General features: G+C 44.4%; 1 protein-coding gene across 17 annotated transcripts in view; it reads left to right on the forward strand.

The window, feature by feature from the left end:
• SCRIB (scribble planar cell polarity protein) overlaps positions 1-20,137 on the forward strand; it is a 116,625-nt gene that overhangs the window by 24,397 nt on the left and 72,091 nt on the right. For 16 of the 17 annotated variants that reach the window (XM_032180973.1, XM_032180981.1, XM_032180985.1 and 13 more), the window contains exons 4-16: positions 83-172; positions 911-967; positions 4,716-4,779; positions 6,061-6,135; positions 6,224-6,368; positions 6,721-6,839; positions 7,443-7,642; positions 8,708-8,874; positions 9,471-9,595; positions 10,800-10,925; positions 11,460-11,693; positions 12,171-12,488; positions 14,717-14,779. In XM_032180973.1, coding sequence (XP_032036864.1) covers positions 83-172; positions 911-967; positions 4,716-4,779; positions 6,061-6,135; positions 6,224-6,368; positions 6,721-6,839; positions 7,443-7,642; positions 8,708-8,874; positions 9,471-9,595; positions 10,800-10,925; positions 11,460-11,693; positions 12,171-12,488; positions 14,717-14,779 — 1,783 coding nt within the window. The remainder of the gene's footprint in view (positions 1-82; positions 173-910; positions 968-4,715; positions 4,780-6,060; positions 6,136-6,223; positions 6,369-6,720; positions 6,840-7,442; positions 7,643-8,707; positions 8,875-9,470; positions 9,596-10,799; positions 10,926-11,459; positions 11,694-12,170; positions 12,489-14,716; positions 14,780-20,137) is intronic. The other variant, XM_032180980.1, reaches the window with a different exon arrangement.

A 20,137-nucleotide genomic window follows, 5' to 3' on the forward strand; every position in this document is an offset into this window, starting at 1 on the left:
TGGCTTTTGGGGGATTTGAGTGAGTTCAGCACTGATTTTGCATGCAGAATTGATGGCGCTTTATTCTGTCATGTTTTCACAGACTTCCTGAGGGTTTCACACAGTTGCGGAGCCTGGGCCATTTGGCCCTGAATGATGTGTCCTTGCAGAGCCTCCCTAACGACATTGGAAAGTGAGTATGCTCCTGTTCCTCAGAAAGGAGGGGAGGGCCAGGGTAGGAGCACTGTGCTATTGGGGGTGGCAGTGCTAGCAGGACTTGTTGGGCAAGAGCGTGCTCTCCCAGCTACAGGTTGCTGCTGTACTGAATATGCTATCTGACCACCTCTAAGCATTATTCTTGTTGAAAGGCAACCTTTTTTAAAAGTTTCTTTCCTGGACTCAGCTGCTTCTACTCTTCCACGGTCAGTGGCACAGGCAAGGTGTAAATCTTGGTCTCTCAAATCCTCTATTTTCTCTCCTTCTATGAGTGCCCGTTTGCCCATTTCCAAACAGGTTTGGTCTGTCCTGTGATGTTGAAGTGACTCATGCTTCTAGCAAATAACCAAGGGAAACCTCGTGGTGCTTTGTCCATGAGGTGCAGTGCCCCTCCCATGGGATTTGGCTTTCTACATGTGAGGGATTTTTATCTTTTTGGGCAGACAGTCCTTTATGTGATATCATGTTATCTTGCCCCAAGTTTGGACGCTGTGTTGTAGCCCCCTGATTTTGCAATAAGGTGTCACCGTCATTACAAGTAATTTAAGATATATTTCCCCCTTTCCCTCATCTCCATTTGTGTGTACAGATTTAAGCATATGCATTTGTGTGGGACATGAGACACTGTCACAAGGGAAGGGATATGAACATCTCCTTGGTACCTCTGAAGCCCTATTGAATGAATTTGGCTTTCTAACTCCCTTTTCTCTTACAGTTTAGCAAACCTGGTGACTTTGGAACTACGTGAGAACCTGCTAAAGACTCTACCAACGTGAGTATCTGTTGGCTTCAGGAGTCTCCTGCCTGATAGTTCAGACTCATGGGCTTGCTTTTTTTATAGTATAAGATTTGGAACTTTGATTGGGAGGGCTCAAACCTTTGAATAAGTTAGCTGCATCATGCAGGTTTTCTGTAGATTGTGTTGAGGAGGGAGAGAGATAGTACAGGTCTTAAGAGCAGGGAAAAATATTTGGAGTCTATCCTCAGCCTCTGTGTCAGAAATGATTTGGAATAGACAGGGTTCCACACAAAAGCTTCTGGAAATTGTGGGAACCTTTTTTCCTTGAGAGGTGGAACAAATGACGATTGTTATGGAAAAAGAGAAATACGAATACATACTGATGTGGGTGTTGGAAGAACTCTGTATACAGTGAAGTTAGTAATTTGAATGTCTACAGTATATTTTGCTTCTTATGTCTATTTTCTTTCTGATTGTCCTGGTTGAGCAGTTTGGGGGAATGGGTGGGAATGGCTTTTCTGCAAAGGGTAAAAAATAAGCTGGCAAAGGAATATTCAAGGTAGAAAAGGTAAGTCATATTAAATGTCTCAGAGAGTTAGGAATAGAGCTAACTTTCTGGCAGAGGATATGTTTGGTGCAGCTGATGCTATCAAATAAATAGAATGTGGAGAATTAATAAGGCTGTACATCAATCTTTGATCTGGAGCCCATAAGAATTGTCTGCTGAGTTTTCTTTGAGGTTTCATTAGCACTGTCAGCTTGTTTTCTGCCTGCTTATCCATCCAGTTGATGGTTACAACCCCAGTCTTCCTTGAATATACATTGGAAGGGATTCCGCCTGACTTTTTTGAATAGCAGTAAGTTTTGGGGCTACACAAACTCCCCAGTGATTGCACGAAGTAAGCAAATATTGTCACCCTTCCTTAGTGTCCTCTTATTATTCATGGCAAGCATTCAATCTGGCTACCTGTGTTTTCTTCTGTGCTTTCCTGCTTTATTTAGATAAGTGGGCAAAAGAGGCTTCTAATGATGTGTTCAAGCAGGGCTTTGATAATAAGCAGTATCAGTAAACAGTTCAGGCTTTAGTTTTGTTTCTTCTGTGATAGCTGTACCTCCCTCACTGCAGGACGTTGCTGTGACTCATGCACGTCCTTTTACAGATGGTTATTTTCCTCCAGGCTTTGCAAGTACAGGGTTTATCTGGCTGTAGAATTAATGTGTCAGTTTTGACCCTTTAGATAAGACATTTCCAAAAGGGAGCTGACAGTCTGCACGGGTCACCTCCCAGGCTTCATACCTGGTGACTATGAAGTGATAGACACGTAGTTCAAACTAACACTGTCATCTTGTCTCTGATGCCAAAGTTGCTGGATCTTCTGTGCACAGAAGTTGAGAGCATTGAAGCACTGTCACAGAAAGGTGATGTTAAGAGGCTGGCTGAGGGGACCCTACGTGGAATATAGCCACAAGGGGGAAGGCAAGAGCTGAAGCTCCTCATGTCAGGCTGAGAACAGACAGGACAGAGAAGTTTGGGCCCTGGCATTGGGACCCGCTGCTGTCTGTTTTGTGTGTTCTGTGTTCACGCAGGCAGATGTCACCACTATGATAAACTACGTAAGAGGAGCAATGGCTACATCCAGAGCTGGCTTTTAAACTGCAGTGAAGAATGAGTAGCTTTTCACCATCTAGGAATCAGCAAGTAAATAGATTTTGAGAATTCAGTCTGTGAACAGACTCATGGTTTCTGGGAAGATCTCTCATGCCCAGTGTTCCCTTGTTTACCTGAATGAGGCCTCTACACTCCCTAGAATGATGCTTGTAGCACGTTCTGAGTTTGGGGATTTTTCTCTGAGAGTTAAGTCCATACTTAGTATTCATCCTGCAGTGCAATTCCAGCTTCTTTTCATTTTTCCCAATTGACAGGATGATTTCCAAAAGTAGAAAGTGCCTTAAAAGACCAAGGCAATTTTTGTCAGGTCTTTCAGTCAAGCATGAGATCTCTACTTAGTGTGGTTACAAACTGTGCCCAATAAGGGCTCCAAACAAGTCCAAGTGATCTTGCCAAAGAGAAGAATGACTTATAAAAATGGATGATGTTTTCATTTTGCAAGTTTACTGAGCGCAGTAGATAGACAGACTTAGGTACTCTGAATTTGTGACAGTGTCCTTCCAGTTTTTGCTGTAGTCATTCAGTGTCTTAAAAGATCCAGCTTACTGTGACCTTGACTTGTTAAGACTTAAATTCAGTGGTTGGCCTTCTGTCAACTGACTTCTGAAAGAGTTTGTCTTGTACAACTGGTTATCACTCCTCATCTATTCCACGTAGGTGGGGCACAGCTTGCCAATCAGTTGGGAAGCGTGGCTCACATTGATGTATTCTCATGGAATGGTATAGAGAGATCTGTACTTGAAGCATGTTGTAAGACCTCATATATCAACATGAATTCCATGGCTCACTTTTCCCTATTTTGGGAATTCAAACTGAAGATGCTAAGGGAGAGTCGTGGCTGCTCCGCCCTTCAGAGAAGTCAAAGAACAAATGTGCAGTCATAATGAGATACTGCTGTACAATAGAATCCTTCTGACAATACTGTTGATAACCTTTGTTTGAGTGAATATAATATCTCAAAATCTACCACTTCATAAGGTGAGTACTTGTTCTTCCTGTGTAGTCCCAATATTTTTCTAGCCTGCTCCAGGCAACACAGATCTGTTTTTGTTTTTTCTTTTTTTTCTTTTCTCACAGGTTTCCAGCCTCCAACTTCCTGAGTTTGGGTGGTGTTGAGATGCATAGCTGTATTTACAAACAAGTGCAGTGATTTCTTTATGAGATCATTTCCCTATAAAGAAAAAAATAAGCACTGAAGACCATCCATTCTGGGGACATAGGCAGGCTTTAAATGGGAATTCTGCCTTAGTGTAAAGCAAGAGGCAGCAGCCCCTGTTTGGGAGAGTAGGTGTTGGAGTTGATGGGGTAGGACTGAAAGCTGAAAACTTGTGGACACCTGGACCATGTCAGAAGAACTGAATCCTGGTGTTGTGGTGTTGACTTTTCATCAGCAGTTTATAATGTGTTTGGATAGTGGGGTACATCCTAGGGACCACCAGTGTTGACAGGCTTTGTAGCACAGTTCCTGTGTAGGTTTCTTGCAGTATCTTGCCCAGTGAGCTTCTTGTCTGTACACCTTAACCTTTTCTGAGACATCATACCAGTGTTGTCTTTCCTTTTGTCTTAAACAGCTTGTCCATCCCATTTGGGGAGATTGGGGCTCTTAAATTTGTCATTCCTGCCTCTCCCTGCAGCTATGCTCCCCTTGCCTCCCAAATATGTATTGTCCTCTGCTGATTCCTGTTATTTGTAACTCTGTGCTCAGGTCCCCATCCTTGCAACAAAAATTGGCATCAACGTTAAGGTGTGGCTTGTCATCTATCACGTTTTTGCTCAAAGAGTATTTTTTTTTTTTTTTATAGTGGAGGGGGAGAGGCCAAATTGGTATCAGAGTGGAAACTGACCACTTTGGGACTGATGGTGCTAATGAACCCAATTCCCTGGTGCACATGGTCTGGCCGGGGGAGGGGTACCAGCTCTCCTAAACTGCTTGGCTCAGAGGGAGTGTGAAAAGGGGCAGGATTGCCCCACCAGTTTTAGGAATTAGTCAAAATTATGTTATTTGTGAGATGTGTGTCCCTGATGCTAACCCTCCTTTCTTTCTTTCCTTCTTTTTTTCTTTCTTTCTTTCTCTTTTTCTATTTTCCCCTTTCTATTCCCTGTATCTTGCAGTTCACTCTCATTCCTTGTCAAGTTAGAACAGTTGGATCTTGGTGGCAATGACCTGGAAGTACTGGTAGGTGAGGGATGGTGGGGAGGGAATATGGGTGGTTGGTAGGGGTAGCACCTGTACCTTTGTGGAAGTTTTTTTTTTTTTTTTTTTTTTTTTTTTTTTGTCTGAAATGCAAAGAAATAGACCCTCGGGTTGTTTGGGAAGATTCTGATCTGCCCAGGATGGCCTAGTCATTGTTCCCAGTATAATGTTTTCTTTGTGTGTTGGCCCTGTCTCACTTTCTACTATCCTCATACACATCTTGCTCTGCTTTTTCCAAGCCCTTTTGCTCTGAGACGTTCTTTGTTGCTATCTGGCTGCCTAAGGATCTTTTCTTTCCAATGAGGTTCTCTGGTACTTTCTTTCTCTGCTGTGTTACACTGCCACCAGCTGTTGTTTTTCACTTCTGCTGGGCTGACTTTCTGCCTTTCCCTTCATAATTTAATTTCTCCTCTAGAAAGTACAGGACCATTCCATGCTGTTCCTGACAGTTATGTCAGCCCAGCATATGGTGTATACCCTGTGGATCGGGGTGCCTCCATGGAGGGCTCTAAGCCTAAGCATGCTGAGAGCCAGTGCATAATCTTGAATTACAGCTCATCTTGACATTGGGGGAAATCCAGTGATGTTCTTTAACTTTGCAGTTGTGGATCAAGCTGTTACTGAATCCCGTTCTTAATGTTCTGAAATGCTTTTTGGCAGAAAGCCAACTAAAATGGGAGACAAAAGAGATTTTGCAGCTTCCTGTGCACAAAGCTGCAGCCCGCTTGTGAAAACAGTTGGCTGACGCTTGAACTGCACTTGAATGGTGCTTTAACTCCTAAATCAAACGCTCATCAGTGTGTGTTGTGTTTATAGGTAACAAAAGGAGCAATGCTATGAACACGTCTACCATTGCTGATAGCGCTGCTATATCATGTTGGGATTGCCAGTGTTAACCAAAAGCTTTTACTCATGTCTGGGAGGAGGGGGAGAAAGACACATTTCTACTATGGGGCCAGCATTTCCAAAACCCTGTTTGGTTCTTGTCTTGCTTGCTACTGGACAGTCCTTGCTGTTGTCTTCCATGTTTTCTGTTGGGAGCTTCTGCAGCCAGTATGCTAGCCCAGACACTTCCAAACATTTGCCTGCAGTATTGTGGCACACCAACACACTAGTTTCATAAACCGTTTGATGAATGGTTTTAGGAGGTGTGAAAGCAGTAACAGTATCAAGTTTTGAGGAGTTTTAGTGTGATTTGGAATATCCTAGAGCAGTTTCTCCCCTGGAAAGGACTGACACTGCTACTGTCCTGCTCTGTTACAGCCAGATACTCTGGGAGCACTACCAAACTTGCGTGAGCTTTGGTTAGACCGGAACCAACTCTCAGCCCTGCCTCCAGTGAGTACTTGTTCAGTCTTTTGCTTCACTGCTTTGTTCCCTCCCTGTACTGCTCCCTTGAACCACAGTGTCTCCTTTCTGATCCTAGGAGCTGGGCAATCTCCGCCGTTTGGTCTGTCTGGATGTGTCAGAGAACAAACTAGAGCAGTTGCCCAATGAGGTCAGCGGGCTAGTAGCACTGACAGACTTGCTTCTGTCACAGAACCTGTTGGAATGCATTCCAGATGGGATTGGTGAGTACTGTGTGATGGGGAGCAGAGCAGGACTTGAACTGCCCCAGAAGTGCTCCTGTGGGGAGGCTTCAGGCAAGACAGTATGTAACGAAGTATTAAGGCTTGATGGACGTAGTTTCTGTAGGTGAGTGCAGAAGCAGCAGATGATGCTGGTGAGCAGAACTCTACAGGACACATTCAGGTTCTTGATCTGTACAGATGAAAGCTGTGAACAAGCATGGTTGGGAAGAAGGGTAGTGCCTGTATTGTTAGGTTAGGTAATCCCTGATGGGAGGCATTTCAGGCAGGCAAACATGGGACAGCATCATTATCTCTGTGGCTTAGTTCACACCTAGCTTGTTGCCCTGGCCAGGTCAGCTGAAGCAGCTCTCCATCCTCAAGGTGGACCAGAATCGGCTGACGGAGGTGACAGAGTCAATTGGGGACTGTGAAAATCTGTCAGAACTCATCTTGACAGAGAACATGTTGACAGTAAGTACACCAGCAGTCAATCCTCTCCTGTGCTGTTCAATAGCTACACGCCAGGGATCTTATCCTATCTTCTCACCTCTGAGGCAGGTTCTTTAGTGTGTTTCAGCTGCTTTCCTCTTAGCTTCTTTGCAGCAGAGGTTCACCTAGCTCAGAGACCCCTGAAGACCCTGGTGGAAGCTGCTTTCTTGGTATTTTTTTCTCAGAAAAATTCTCTAGGATAACCAGGATGGATCAATGCAGAAACGCATCCAGTCTCATGGGAGAAGGACTACAAGAAAAGCTATACTTGGCAAGGGGCCATGGTGTAGTGTAGCTTAAAATCTCTCTTATCCAAACTGCTCACAATTTATTAATACATCAATATTGGAAATGGACAGGTGACCAGGAGAAATATCTTGACTAGTGGTGTGTGCTGTGCTGAGATAAATAGTTGACATGTAACAGCCTGTGAACCTGCAGGAAAACCTATCCTGAGGTTGTGGAAACTATACTGAAATCTCATCTCTGGACAGAAGGCAGCTTCTTTTTTTCCCATCCAATAGAGGATTTTATGCCCATTCTGCTGTCTTATCTTTAGCAGCTACTGAATCATGTCCTTCCTAGGCCTTACCAAAGTCCCTTGGGAAGCTGACCAAGCTGACGAACCTGAATGTGGATCGGAACCGACTAACATCCCTTCCAGCTGAGATTGGAGGCTGTGCCAATCTGAATGTGCTGTCCTTGCGAGACAATCGCCTGTCCCTCCTGCCAGCAGAGCTTGCCAACACCACCGAGCTTCATGTCCTTGATGTGGCTGGGAATAGGTGAGCAGCAAGAGGGGTAAACAGGCTTGTAGGTGTATTCCTAAGGAGGCTGCTGGAAAAAGCACTATGGGCTGGGCCATGGTGTGTTTTGGGAGACTCTGGATCTGTGCTGATCATGGGATCAGCAGTTTAGAGAGGTTGCTTAAAGCTCTGGAAAGAGGCTGTGTCTCTCAAGCTTTTTGCCTGCAAAGCATAGGGTAGAATTGATACAGATGCATGGGGACATTTTTCCATGTGTGAAACAAAGATCAAGGGAAATTCCTGGTCCACTGTATTCATGCTTCCAAATTCTGTAGTTGTATGTCATCAATCCTCAGGTAATTGGTGACCAAGCCTTATGTTTTTCCCAGTTCCCAGTGGTTTGAACCACTCAGCAATCAATTGTTTGTAGCCTGCTACAGGTCTGCAATTCATGCAGGGATGGAGATGTTGTTTTTTTTTTTCCTGATTTGCATGTGATTCCATGGGTGTTTGCATACTCTGACTCTGGGAAGATGAAATTTCTACCAGGTGCCATGTCACATGCAGAAGTGTGATTTGGGGCTTTGCTATTTACAAAATAGTCTGCAGGTAGACTAGTTCAAAAACTTCCATTTAAAACAAACAGGAAAAAATAACCACAGTGTGCAAACATTTGTGATCTGGTCTGAAAGCTTCTGCAGGTTTTAGCTGCAGTTCTGCTAGCTGAGGCTGGTATTTTTGTAGCCATTGGAAGCTGACCAGAGCTTCTGTTTGGAACATCATCTGTACAGTGATGCATTAAAGTGGCATCTTTTTGTTTTTCAAACCCCTCTTCAGAGTTCACCATTTTCCACATGGGAAATGATAGGAGTTGTCACCTGCTAAAAACTGATTCAGGTTCCTTGTGGTTTGTGGAGATCAGTCCCTGGCTGTGGCAGAGCAGCATGCAGCTTGAGACAGCTGCTTCTGTGTGTACAGAAGTGAGGGATTCCCATAGTGGCTAGACCCTGTCCTTCTCTAATGCAGATGAGGCAGTCCGGAGCTGAGTGGAATTGCCTTCGTTACTAAATAAGTTTAACCAACAGTTCTTCTTTTCTCTTGCAGACTACAAAACTTGCCGTTTGCTTTGACGAATCTTAACCTGAAAGCCCTGTGGCTGGCAGAAAATCAGTCCCAGCCCATGCTGAAATTCCAAACAGAGGATGATGAAAAGACAGGAGAAAAAGTTCTCACTTGTTACCTGCTTCCCCAGCAGCCTTCTCCTAGCCTAGGTAAGAGACTACATTATGAATGCTGTCCGCAGTACTGTGTACTGCAGAGAGTGATGTAGGGAAGCGAACGTGAACCTTATCTGCTTGGCTGGACCGTTCTTGGTTACTGTGGTAGCTGTAGTGCACCTAAGCTCCTGACTGACTGCTGTTGATTTCCAAGGCAGATTGTTAAAACTGAAAAATTGCTTCTCTACCATGTGGTGAAAAAGCTGCAGCCTAGTCTTCAAATCTTCTGCTTATATTTACTGACTGAGGAGTTTGTAGTCTGTAAGGTTTGCTTCCTGTCATGTTGATGTTTTTGTGTTAGTACTTCTGATTTGTGCCTTATTGCTACCTTTTTTTGTTAGTTCTTGGGTAAGATACGCTAGAGCTGAAACCTTCAGTACCTTTTGTAGAGGCTGCCATGGATCTGGTAGGAGACATACAAGAGGTGACAACATCTGTAGGCTAGATCCTATGTTTTCAAAGCCTCTGCAGCTTGATGCCGTGGGCAGATGAGACAAAAGTGCCCTAATGAGTTGAGAACTGTCTTTCATCCAAGACCACATCCCTGAATATTCAGAAAGTAGCTCCCAGTCTGTTATTTTTCTTCCCAGAGAATCTTCTGCAGAACAGTGTGGATGAGAGCTGGACAGACACCAATTTAAACAGAGTCAGTGTGATTCAGTTTTTGGATGAACCCAAAGTGGATGATGAGGAGGAGTCTGGAGCTGAAAGACGGGTAAGGAGTTTTCTGGTGGCTTGCTATCTTCCTGTGGAAGCATGGGCACAATCCACAGTTTTTTACGTAGGACAAGAAGCAATTATGGTGTTCCCATCTCACAGCTCCTATGGTATTGCTGTAGGTTTGTACTAAATTTTTGCAGTAATGGGGGCATTATGTGTCCTGAAAAGAAAAAAGGTATATAAGAGATTTATTTCCTTGAGAGCATTTATGCAGACTTACAGTTTGGTGGCTGTCCCATGGGAGCTGAGTAATGACTACTAACCTGCCTGCAGATCAGTCAGGTAGACTAGAGATCTGAGCAGTCACAGCAGTGTCAGGACTGGATTTTAGTTGGTGCCCTTCTCAGGGAAAAGCTGTACACCCAGAATTGTGCTAGGCAATCTTCTAGCCTGAAACCAGAGATAAGCCTGTGCTGTTGACTGTAGTGCTACTACAGTAGCTAAACGTTATAATTGTAGACAGGCAGCTTCAAAAAATATAGCAGATCATTTTGCTTTAATTGCAGGTGCAAAGGGGAGGATAGAAGTTTCACTGTTCAGCAGGTATTCTATTGGTTTAAATCTCCTGCTGAACTTATTCCTTTTTATCTTGTGGAGAGGCATTATCTAGAGATCTGAATCCTTCTAATGAAATGTAAACAATGTATCTGTCCTTCCAGCATGGAGATAATTATCCTGCTGGTGTTTGGAGGTTTAATGGTTAGGGTTTGGGTGTTTTTATTTTTTTCTTCTTTCCTTTAACATTCTTGTTAATTTTATGATACTGTTTTTCTTGACTTTTAGCTTGGATGGACCTAGCTAAGCATCACAAGTTCTGCTGACACACAAGCTTGTCAGGCATATTAAGAAGCACCAAGCAGACTAAGATGAAAATCTACCTGTATGTTGACTGATTGGCATTTACTAAGACAAACACGATTAAAAACTTCCCAGCTTTATAATTTCTTCCAGACCCTGTGTCAGATGGAAAGGAGGTTAATGTCTGTGAAATGGATCTGATAAGTGTCATCTTCCATTTCTCTCCTCTTCCCAGCTGCATGCTGTAATAGCAGAGATTCTGTGACATTTAGTTCGTGTCCAGCTGGGGCTCTAGTGGTCTGATCAAACATGTCATTTGAACTGATTCAATCTTGAAGCGTGACACATATTCCTCTGACTGTTAAATCTCATGCTCTGCATGCATGCTTTTTCTTTGGTAGGGCCTACAGCGCAGAGCAACCCCTCATCCCAGTGAGCTGAAGGTTATGAAGAAAGTGATTGAAGTTCGGCGCAATGAGGTACATGCTGCAAAACCTGGCACAGACCTGAATTCACCTAAGTCAGAAGTGAGTGCTGTTCACTAAGAAATGGATAACCGTACAGAACGTGTAGCAGATGTGGGGAATGGGGAGGTAGTGTTTGTAAGCTGGGCAGAAAGAACTTAACTTTTGGGAAACGTGGGAATGGACTGAGCATGGATTGTCTGCATTTCATGAATTAGAACCTACCTTGTGGTGTCTGCTGGGGCCACAAAAGTGCAAAGTGCAGCAAGGATACAGAAAAGGCCATAGCGGGGATTGTGTGCCTCACTGCCACTTCTGTCACAAAACAGGGAAAGAAAAAGAAAGCTCTGATATACTGAATAAATACTGATGGGAATAGAGTACTGGGGGGTGTTGCCTTGCTGCCCAGGTGTGATACTGACAATAAATGCCCACATAGATGGTGAAACAGGGATAGAGCTAGGAAGGTAACGGGCAACTTGAAAAAGCTGGTTCTTTTGGCAGTGGACCATACCCCACCCTGCACCAATCAGATTATACTGATCCGTTTCCTACTTTGGTTTCCGTCTTGATTTTTGTATTCTATCATCTTCCCAGGAGAATAGACTGAGTGCCACATCAAATCGCAGTGAGGACTCCCACCTTTCTAACAGTACCGCCTCTGCTGACTTCAGGGGAGAGGAGCAGGGAGAGGAGGGACAAAGGAGCTGGCCAAATGGGCAGCTGTCTGAGATGCAGGAGCCGGAGAAGGTGGTAAAGCCAAAAGCTGAAGAGGAGCATAAAGAAGCAGCTGTCCAAGAGGAGGAAGATGTAGAAGTGGAATACAATGAGGTAGGAATCTAGGAACTGCATCAGGATCATGTTAAAAAGTGGAAGGATTCGAAAGTCTCGGAGAAAATGATAAATGGATTTACAGAGTGTGGTTTGGGCATTGCTGGAGGCAAGTAAAGGCCCTGGAAACTAACTGTAAGTAGAGATTCAGGGAGCCTGAGGGAGCAGGGTCCATCAAAGACTAGGAAAGATAGCATGGGAATGAGGCAGGGACTGTGCAAAAATCAGGGTTGCAGGTCTGAGTGCCCTCAGTCCATGAAGCTGACAGATGTGTATAGGTCAAGGAGTTGATACAGGGGTGGGGGCGAAAACAGGTAAGGGGAAATTTGAGTATGTGTTCCTGCATCATCTTTATCATTAAAGCAAAAATGCTGGCTTTGCCTGTGTTGGTAGTAGAGGGACAGCAGATTTATGTGCTGCCTGCACCTATAGCTGTTATCTGAGGCTCACAGCCTTTCTGGGGCTTTGCCATTGCAGCCTACTGTACACTTTGCTGAGGACACACTAATAAGGAGTGAAGATGAGGATGAAGATGAAGAACGACCATTCCCAGTGGAGAAACAGAGGCTTATCCGCAAGGACACACCCCATTATAAGAAACACTTTAAGATAACTAAGCTGCCCAAGCCAGAGGCAGTGGTGGCACTGCTACAGGGGCTGAACAGTGATGGAGTCCCAAAAGAGGAAGAGGAGCTGGGAAGCCGCAATAATAATGCAGAGCCTGAGGATCAAGAGGAAGCATGGGATGAGGATGATAGAAAAAATGGAGCTTTATCTGCTCAGCCATCGGTGAAGGTAAGGTCTTGAGGGGAGGGGGAAAGGTCAGAGGGGTGCCAGACCACCCTTCTGCTGCTTTGAACTACCAGCCAGGTTGACGCAGTACCAATGAAAACGTTCTCAAGAGGCTCCAGCACTTCAGGAGAAACATGCTGAGGGCAGGAGAACTGAAGTTCTTTCTGGGGCTTATACGATTGTCCAATCGTATAAGCTGTGCCATGTTGCTTATGTCTGACTTCTCTTGCTATGTCCAAATGCTTGCACGCTCCCCTTATGTGCGATGTTGTGATCTGTGCTACAAGAACAGTTCTTCTGTCCCATCACTGACGAATTTTTTCATTCCTGTCAAAAAATGACCTTCTTGCTTGCTGGTTGTTGCACCTCGTTTGCTACAGGATGAGCCGTGTTCCTGGATGGATCTAATCTCAGGCTTATGTTCAGACTGCTTACAGTTGCTTTTCTGCCGCAGTTCAGGTCCTGAAGAGGAGTGGTAGTGAGAGCATCTAGGAGCATGCCATTCTCATTGGTTCTACCCAGTGCCTGCCCCAGCACAGGTGCAGTCTGATGAAGTGTGTATAGGGACTTGAGGGAGCCTGTGCTATGGAGTTCTGCCATTGCCATGGGGCCACAATGAGCCTTTCTGGTCATGGTTGGGGCTGACGAGTTAGGTGAATCACCATGTTTCATCAGGGACATCCAGATTCTTGCTTGAGGAAGATGCTCACAAAAGAATAAGAATATACTTATGAGGGACATTGCCTGATGTCAGACCAGTTCTTACTAAAATTGGTGATGAAATTGATGGTTTTGTGAGGTGTACTTACCAGGCAGGGATTAGGATGCAGCTGAATCTACATTATATAGAGTATGACACCAGCAAATCTTATGGGAGAGATGTAGGTCTCTGAACTGGTGTAATATGCTGGAGTAAAACCTATTCTTGCTGTTACTGCACACACTCCAGACTACTGGGATCTTTTCAACCCCACGCTGGAGTTCAGATTGCACAGGGAAAGTTCTCGCACTCAAGTTTCCATTGGAGCCTTTCCTTCAGTGGATGCTTGCCTTGATGTATCTGAGCTGATAGTTGATCCCTAGGGATGAGACATGCAGTTTCCTTACCATTTGCAAAGTTCTTCAGAGTGAAAATGCATTGTTGCCGCTGCTCGTAAGAGTGTGTGAAGCCATCCTAAGTCCCCTGTATCTAAGACCTGCCGTACATGTGAAATGCCCTGACCCAAAAGGCTCATTTATTTTAGTCTGGGACTCAAAGCCAAGGACACACTGACCCCCTGGCAAAACCCATGAAGACTACATAGGTGTTGAGACCATGGGTTTGGTATTGCTGTTAAAGTTGTCCTTATTAGAGGCTAAACCTTCCTCCTGGAAATTACAATTCTCCTTTTCTTGGGGCTGGGTTGAATACTTGCTCCATGAAGGCAGGTTTATTAGCTTGCCTCCTTAGCTGTCTTCCAGAAGTAGGAATGTGGGGAGCAATGTCCCCACAGAGTTTCAAGTGAGGAATGTGGTATACCTGCATTAAGTAAGAAGGTAGGACAAGGTGTGCAGGAGGCTGTCCTTAAATTGGAGTTGCTTTTTTTTTTTGTTTTTGTTTTTGTTTTTTTTTTTTTGTTTGTTTGTTTTTGTTTTTGTTTTGTTTTGTTTTTCTTCTCCCAAAGACATTTGGTTTTCAATAGAAATTCTAAGATTTCCTGTATTTGGGAGCAGGATGACTGAGCATCTGACACTTCCACCGGATGCATTTCCCTTCACAGGAGGGACCAGTGAAGTTTGATTTGGGATAGCTTCATTCCTGTGCGGCAGCTAGGTGGCACCAGAGGGCCCTTTGCAGTTCTCTTCTGTGTTGATTAATCCTTCCTCCTTCACTGAAAGACTCGGTACAGAGTGGGTAAAACCAGCTAATGGTGTTTAGCTTGTGAGCTTGATGGTCACAGCCTCAGTGTGTCAACACGGACAAAATATGGCCTTTAAGATGTGGTTTCCAGTTAGCTAGGCCAAAGAATGCTGACACTCTGCATGTTGTGAGCCATGGTCGCAGCCCTGTCGCAGGTACTTGCTGGTAGGTGGTAATCAGCAGTGGTATGAGTGGGGTCTGCTCTGGTGCTGTGTGGCCAGACCTATCAGAGTGGTGTGCGTTTGTGTGTTGGGTGGTGGTGGTAGTGGTGGTGGGTTTGGTTTATGCTCCACTAATCCGCATGCCTCTTTGCTGGTTCCTGTCCTAACAGGGGGTGTCGTTTGATCAAGCCAATAATCTGCTGATTGAACCTGCTCGCATTGAGGAGGAAGAGGTCTGTACCACTCCTACTGTTCTCTCTCTGCCAAAAATCATTCAATCTGCTTGATTTGCTTCCCAGGCTCACCCATTGTTGTAGGGGAAACTGATCTATCTGGGTCAAGTGGCTTCTGGACCTGACTGATTGTAAAAACATAATGATTGTTTCCTCCCCTGCTTTCACCTCCTTTCCCTACTTTCCATACCTGAGGTGAGAATGGCTGCTGCAGATCAGGAATGAGATGGAAGAAATGTGAAAAACCAAAGGGGGCACAGGTGGAAAGTTCCTATTTGCTGTGCACTGAGGAAAAAGAAGGTGGAAGAAAATAAATACATACATTCAGGAGTGGTGGTAACTCAGGAGTAGAAGCCTCAAGAATCTGCTGAATGCTGTGTATGGCTCTTTGGGGTAGGGAGGATAATCAACCTCAGGACACTGCAAATGCATGAGAAAGGTGAACTGGAGCTAATGATTCTTGCATCTCATGCAGCCCCTCGTGCAGTCTTCACATGCAGCATTTTGGGATATCAGAAAGGAGCAGGTGGCGCTAGGGGGGCTGTAAGGTCCCAGTCATATGTATGGTGTTCTGCACCAAAGCTTAAGTTTTCAGTAGGCTTGCCTTATCCTTTGTGTTAGTGGGCTTTCTGCAGGTAGTGTTTCCAGAGAACTCTTGGAGGCAGAGTGCTACTGCCCATGGTAAGAGGCAGAAACTGTTGTCAGTACTGTTTGCATGAAAGATACTTTCCTTGGAACAGTACATTAGTACCCATGTATTACTTGTGAGTGCTGGCCTATTTGTCTCTGTGAACTTGCCTCTGTGCTCCTTCCTCAGGGGTGAAATGGAGGCTTTTCTTTCTTGGTTTTGGAGTAAGACTTTCTGGGAAGGAGGTGGCACATACTTCCATCGAAATGTGATCTGGCTTATACATGGTGTGTTGGTGTGCCCTGAAGGTCTTTCAATCTCCTTATTTGTAGATCTTTTGAAAATACATTCACACTTCTTGCATTTCTCTTTGTATGACTCTTCTGTCATCAGTAAAGAGACAAAAAACTCACTGCAAGTGCTTCCTGGTCCCTCGGTTAGCAACACACTGCTCTTGGTCCTCCTTTCTAGCTGCTAGACCTCAAATTGCATATGCCGAATCTTCTTGCTCCTCAAGGCTCAGTAGCCCAAGAAGCCTCAGCCTTGTGTTGGACACAGGCTGCCTGCCTCTTCCTTTTGTCCTGCCCATGTTCCACCTACATCTGATAAAAGTGCCTAGAACAACTTGGAGTCAACTGGGGAGGGCAGCTGGTTAGATGCCCCAAGTTGCTCTGATGTCCCTGTAGTATCGTTTCCTTCTTTATACAGATCTGTTGCCTCACCATAAAAGACTAGTGTGGTAGTGCCATGTAGGATGTGAGATGGTATTGCAGCTCCCAAGGACAAACATTTTGGAGATCCACAAGATGGGTGGAGGTGATGGCAAAGTCACCCCAGAGCAGAACAGTTTTGGGAAGCAGTTGATTGTCCTACAGCTCATGGGGAGCAGTCAGCCTAGTGGATAGTTGCTGACCTCTCCAGTCAGCAATAATCTGTCATTTTAGAGGGGTCATGCTGAGCACAAATCAGGACAGCAGCCGGTATGGAAGAGTTAGTCTCCAAAAGCATCAGTGAAAGCAAACTATGGGACTCAAGCTGACAGTTCTGTGAGAGCTGGATTTGTGCACTGTCCTGGTGGGACACCTCCATCATGCTCAGAGGGGTTCCCCTTGCCATCTTTTCGTAGAACATCAACTGTGAGAAGCATGTACCTCTCAGTGAGTAGGGCAACAGGAGAAATATTTAGGACCTGAAAGACTACATAGTGTCTGAGTAGAGAATCAGCTTGGGAGGTGACTGATACCAGAAATACAATCTACCTACTGTTTCCAGGGATGAATTCATATACTTGAGAAGAATCTGTTATAGCTAAACCAGTCTGTTATAGCTAAACCAGTCTGTTATAGCTGAACCAATGGGCTATTTCCCTGAGCAAGGCCATTGCAGAGTGGAATCCCGCGTGTCTCTTGTTCAGCACAGAGTAAGTTCATGATGTTGATATCACATTCCATGAATAATTTTATGCAGCTCTTAGAGAGAGGAAACTAGTGATGTTGTTTCAGGATTATGGTTAAGACTTAAAGAACACAAAGAGTGGCCTCCCTAGAGTAGAGCTGGAGACATCTGCGTGACTTCAGTCAGCACTGTAACACAGTAGGGAGCCTAGCGCTGTGCATGCAGCTGGTACTTCCAGAGTTCCTTTGCCTGTTAGGGTAAGTGGTACTCTATTGCAGGGGAAGAAATAACTTCGTAAAAGCATAGGACTTATTGATATCTGGATTCTAGTTCCCAATGTTTTGTCATAGTCTACATCTGTACTATAGAAAACGGCTGTATCTGGGTTGTAAAGGAGGCTTCTGGAAGAGAAAAATAGTATATCATGCTCCTATTTGAAGGCATGAGTTTGTACTTTAAATCTGCTTAGTTTCAGAGAATTTTCGAAGAAATAGTCCAGAAAGAATTGCTGTGCAAATTGAAGATGAGAACAATGCAAAGGAGGTCCCAAGTTCTGCTTAAGTGAGCAATGCTGCTTTGTCTGCAGTAATGGCTGGTGTCATCCTGTGTTTGCCCAGTGTTAACTTGTCTTTTACAGAGCACCTGAAAATATGAGTCATGAAGTGCCCTGCTTGTGCTGATTGAAGAGCTTTATACATTCTTCTTCTTCTGACATGACATTCTCACAGCTGTACAAGATTATAGAGAGGATATTTTGGTAATTTCCATCCCTATGAAAAAGCTAAGCTGATGTTAGAGGTTGAAGGTTCTTGAGTTCCTTGTTGGACGGTGGAAAAGATCCTGTCAGCTTCCTCTGCCAGATCTTGTCGCTCTGGAGTCAGAAGCAAGTCACGTCTTCTTGTTAAAGCAGTCTTATCCTGTGGAAATTGCTCAGAAATGTTACCATTTGTGTTTGAATGCAGCCTTCATGCTTGGCACTACAGTTCTTTGCCAGAGGCAGACTGTGACAACACAGCGTGGTCCTGAAGCATTCAGTGTTAAGTGGGGTTTAACTTCGAAAAGGTCAGCCCACTTAGTTTATAGCATTGGGATGCCCTGATGCTGCTGCAGCACTGCATTGATTACTTGGATCCCTGCACCTTGGTGTTTTATTGTTGACTTGGTGAAAACACTACTTATCAGGATATTGTCACGCTTTGAATTCTTATGTAGCAAATCTGATTTTCCTACAGTGTGATCTATGTATTTTAAACCCTGAAAAGATTAAGAAACCTCTTTTGTATAATGCAAGAAAAATATGTAATTTGCTCATCTGATTTGAGTAGGACATACTTTGAGGGAGCAGAGTCCCCCTCAAAGTTACGAAAAGACACAACACTACTTTCTGTACTTGTTTTTTAAAATGTTTTATCATCCCACTGAGCAAGGAAAATGTGATGTAATCTCTGTTCAAATTTTTTTTGGCTTTTGATTTCTTGCAGTACATTTTTTTAACCTTTTCCTAGTGAGATGAAAGGTCCCTCAGTATTCTTTCGTATGCTATCGCCCTATAACAGTTTGGATGTAGAGACTGTAATCTTCCCTTCCTAGATGTACTATTTTTCATTCAGGTCTATTAAGTCAGTTTGAATATGATTCACCTACAAAATGAGAGATTACTTGTCTGACTGCAGTTCATTCATCATAATATATCACTGTCAAGTGCAAATCTTATTTCCTATGGAGATTCTTGAGGACTGAGTAGTAAACTGTAGAATGATTTCTCGCTCATGTGAGGAGCTACCTGCAGTTTCCTTTTCACTCATTTAGTTCCTTTCTCAAAAAAAAAAAAAAAAAAAGCAATAGAGAAGTGGGTTTTAACAGAGAGAGAAAAGACACCTGTTTAAACAAAACACTACACTGCAAATCTGATCCTCCCTTTTGAAACAAGAAAACAGGATGTATACAACAGATACAGATCATGTTGCTTAGGACCAGCATTACATAAAAAAAAAATAAATAGGAATTTCAAAAATGCCTCTAGAAATAAATGGGACATTTGCAAGCCTTTAAAAGTTGTTCCCTACTGGAAAAATGAATTGCATTTTCTGACTGTGTCAATAGCAGAAGAGAGAACTTGTTGAAGAGTGTTGAGACCTTGAAATGAAGAATGTTATCTCCAGCTTAGATCCAGGAACTGAAATGAGAAAAAAATGATGCTAGGTTGACATTTCTGGAAGTTACACTTTAACCAAAAACAACCTATATTCAATCCAGAATCAATTAGCTGAATTTAAGGCTGACATAGATTAGGAAGAAATCCTGAAGTGAAGTCTCCTACCATCACTCACTAGCTGCAGAATCACAATGCTTGAGATTGGAAGGGACCTCTGGAGGTCATCTGGTCCATTCCCCAATTAATCAGGGCCACCTAGAGCAGGTTGCCCAGGACCATGTCCGGGTGGGTTTTGAAGATCTCCATGGGGTGAGCCTGTCCAGGCAGCCTGTGCCAGTGCTCTGTGACCCGCACAACAAAATGTTTCTTGACAATCAGGGGAATCTCTTGTGGTCCAGTTTGTGCCCATTGTCTCTTGTGCAGGCCACCAGGCACAGCTGACGAGAGCATGGCTCCATCTTCTTTGCACCCTCCCTTCAGGTGTTTCTAGACATTGGTAAGATTCCTCTGAGCCTCCTCTTCTCCAGGCTCACAGTCTCAGCTCTCTCAGGCTCTCCTCACAGGAGCCTGTGAATGTTTTCCTCACGTTTGTAGGCCTTTGCTGGACTCTGTCCGGTATGCCCATTTCTCTCTTGTACTGGGAAGCCGCGAACTGGAGCCAGCCCTCCAGATGTGACCTCAGCAGTGCTGTGCAGAGGGGCAGGATCACCTTCCTTGACCTGCTGGCAATGCTTTGTGCAATGCAGGCAAGGATACCCTTAGTCTCTTAGTGACAAGGGTACACTGCTGGCTCCAGGGTCTTTTCTGCCAAGCTGCTTTCCAGGCAGGTGGCCCCCAACATGCCCTGTGCCCGGAGCTCTTCCTCCCCAAGTGCTGAATTTGCACTTTTTGTTCAACTCCATGAGGTTCCTATCAGACCCTTTCTTCAGCCTTTCGAGGTCGGGACAGCAGCAGGACCCGCTGGTGTGTCCCCCACTCCTCCCAGCTTAGTGGTGTCTGCAAACTTGCTGAGGGTATACTGTGCCACATCATTTAGATCACTGAGTTTGTACTGTGTATCACAACTCAGGCAAACATTTTATTTAATATAGATTGTGTTTTCTACTTTCCCAATGCATGCATGCACGCTCAGGTTTCTTCTACTGGGAGGCTGTTCCAGATTTCTACTTGAATGACTGGA

Source organism: Aythya fuligula, chromosome 2 (genome assembly GCF_009819795.1).
Source record: "Aythya fuligula isolate bAytFul2 chromosome 2, bAytFul2.pri, whole genome shotgun sequence".
NCBI lineage: Eukaryota > Metazoa > Chordata > Aves > Anseriformes > Anatidae > Aythya > Aythya fuligula.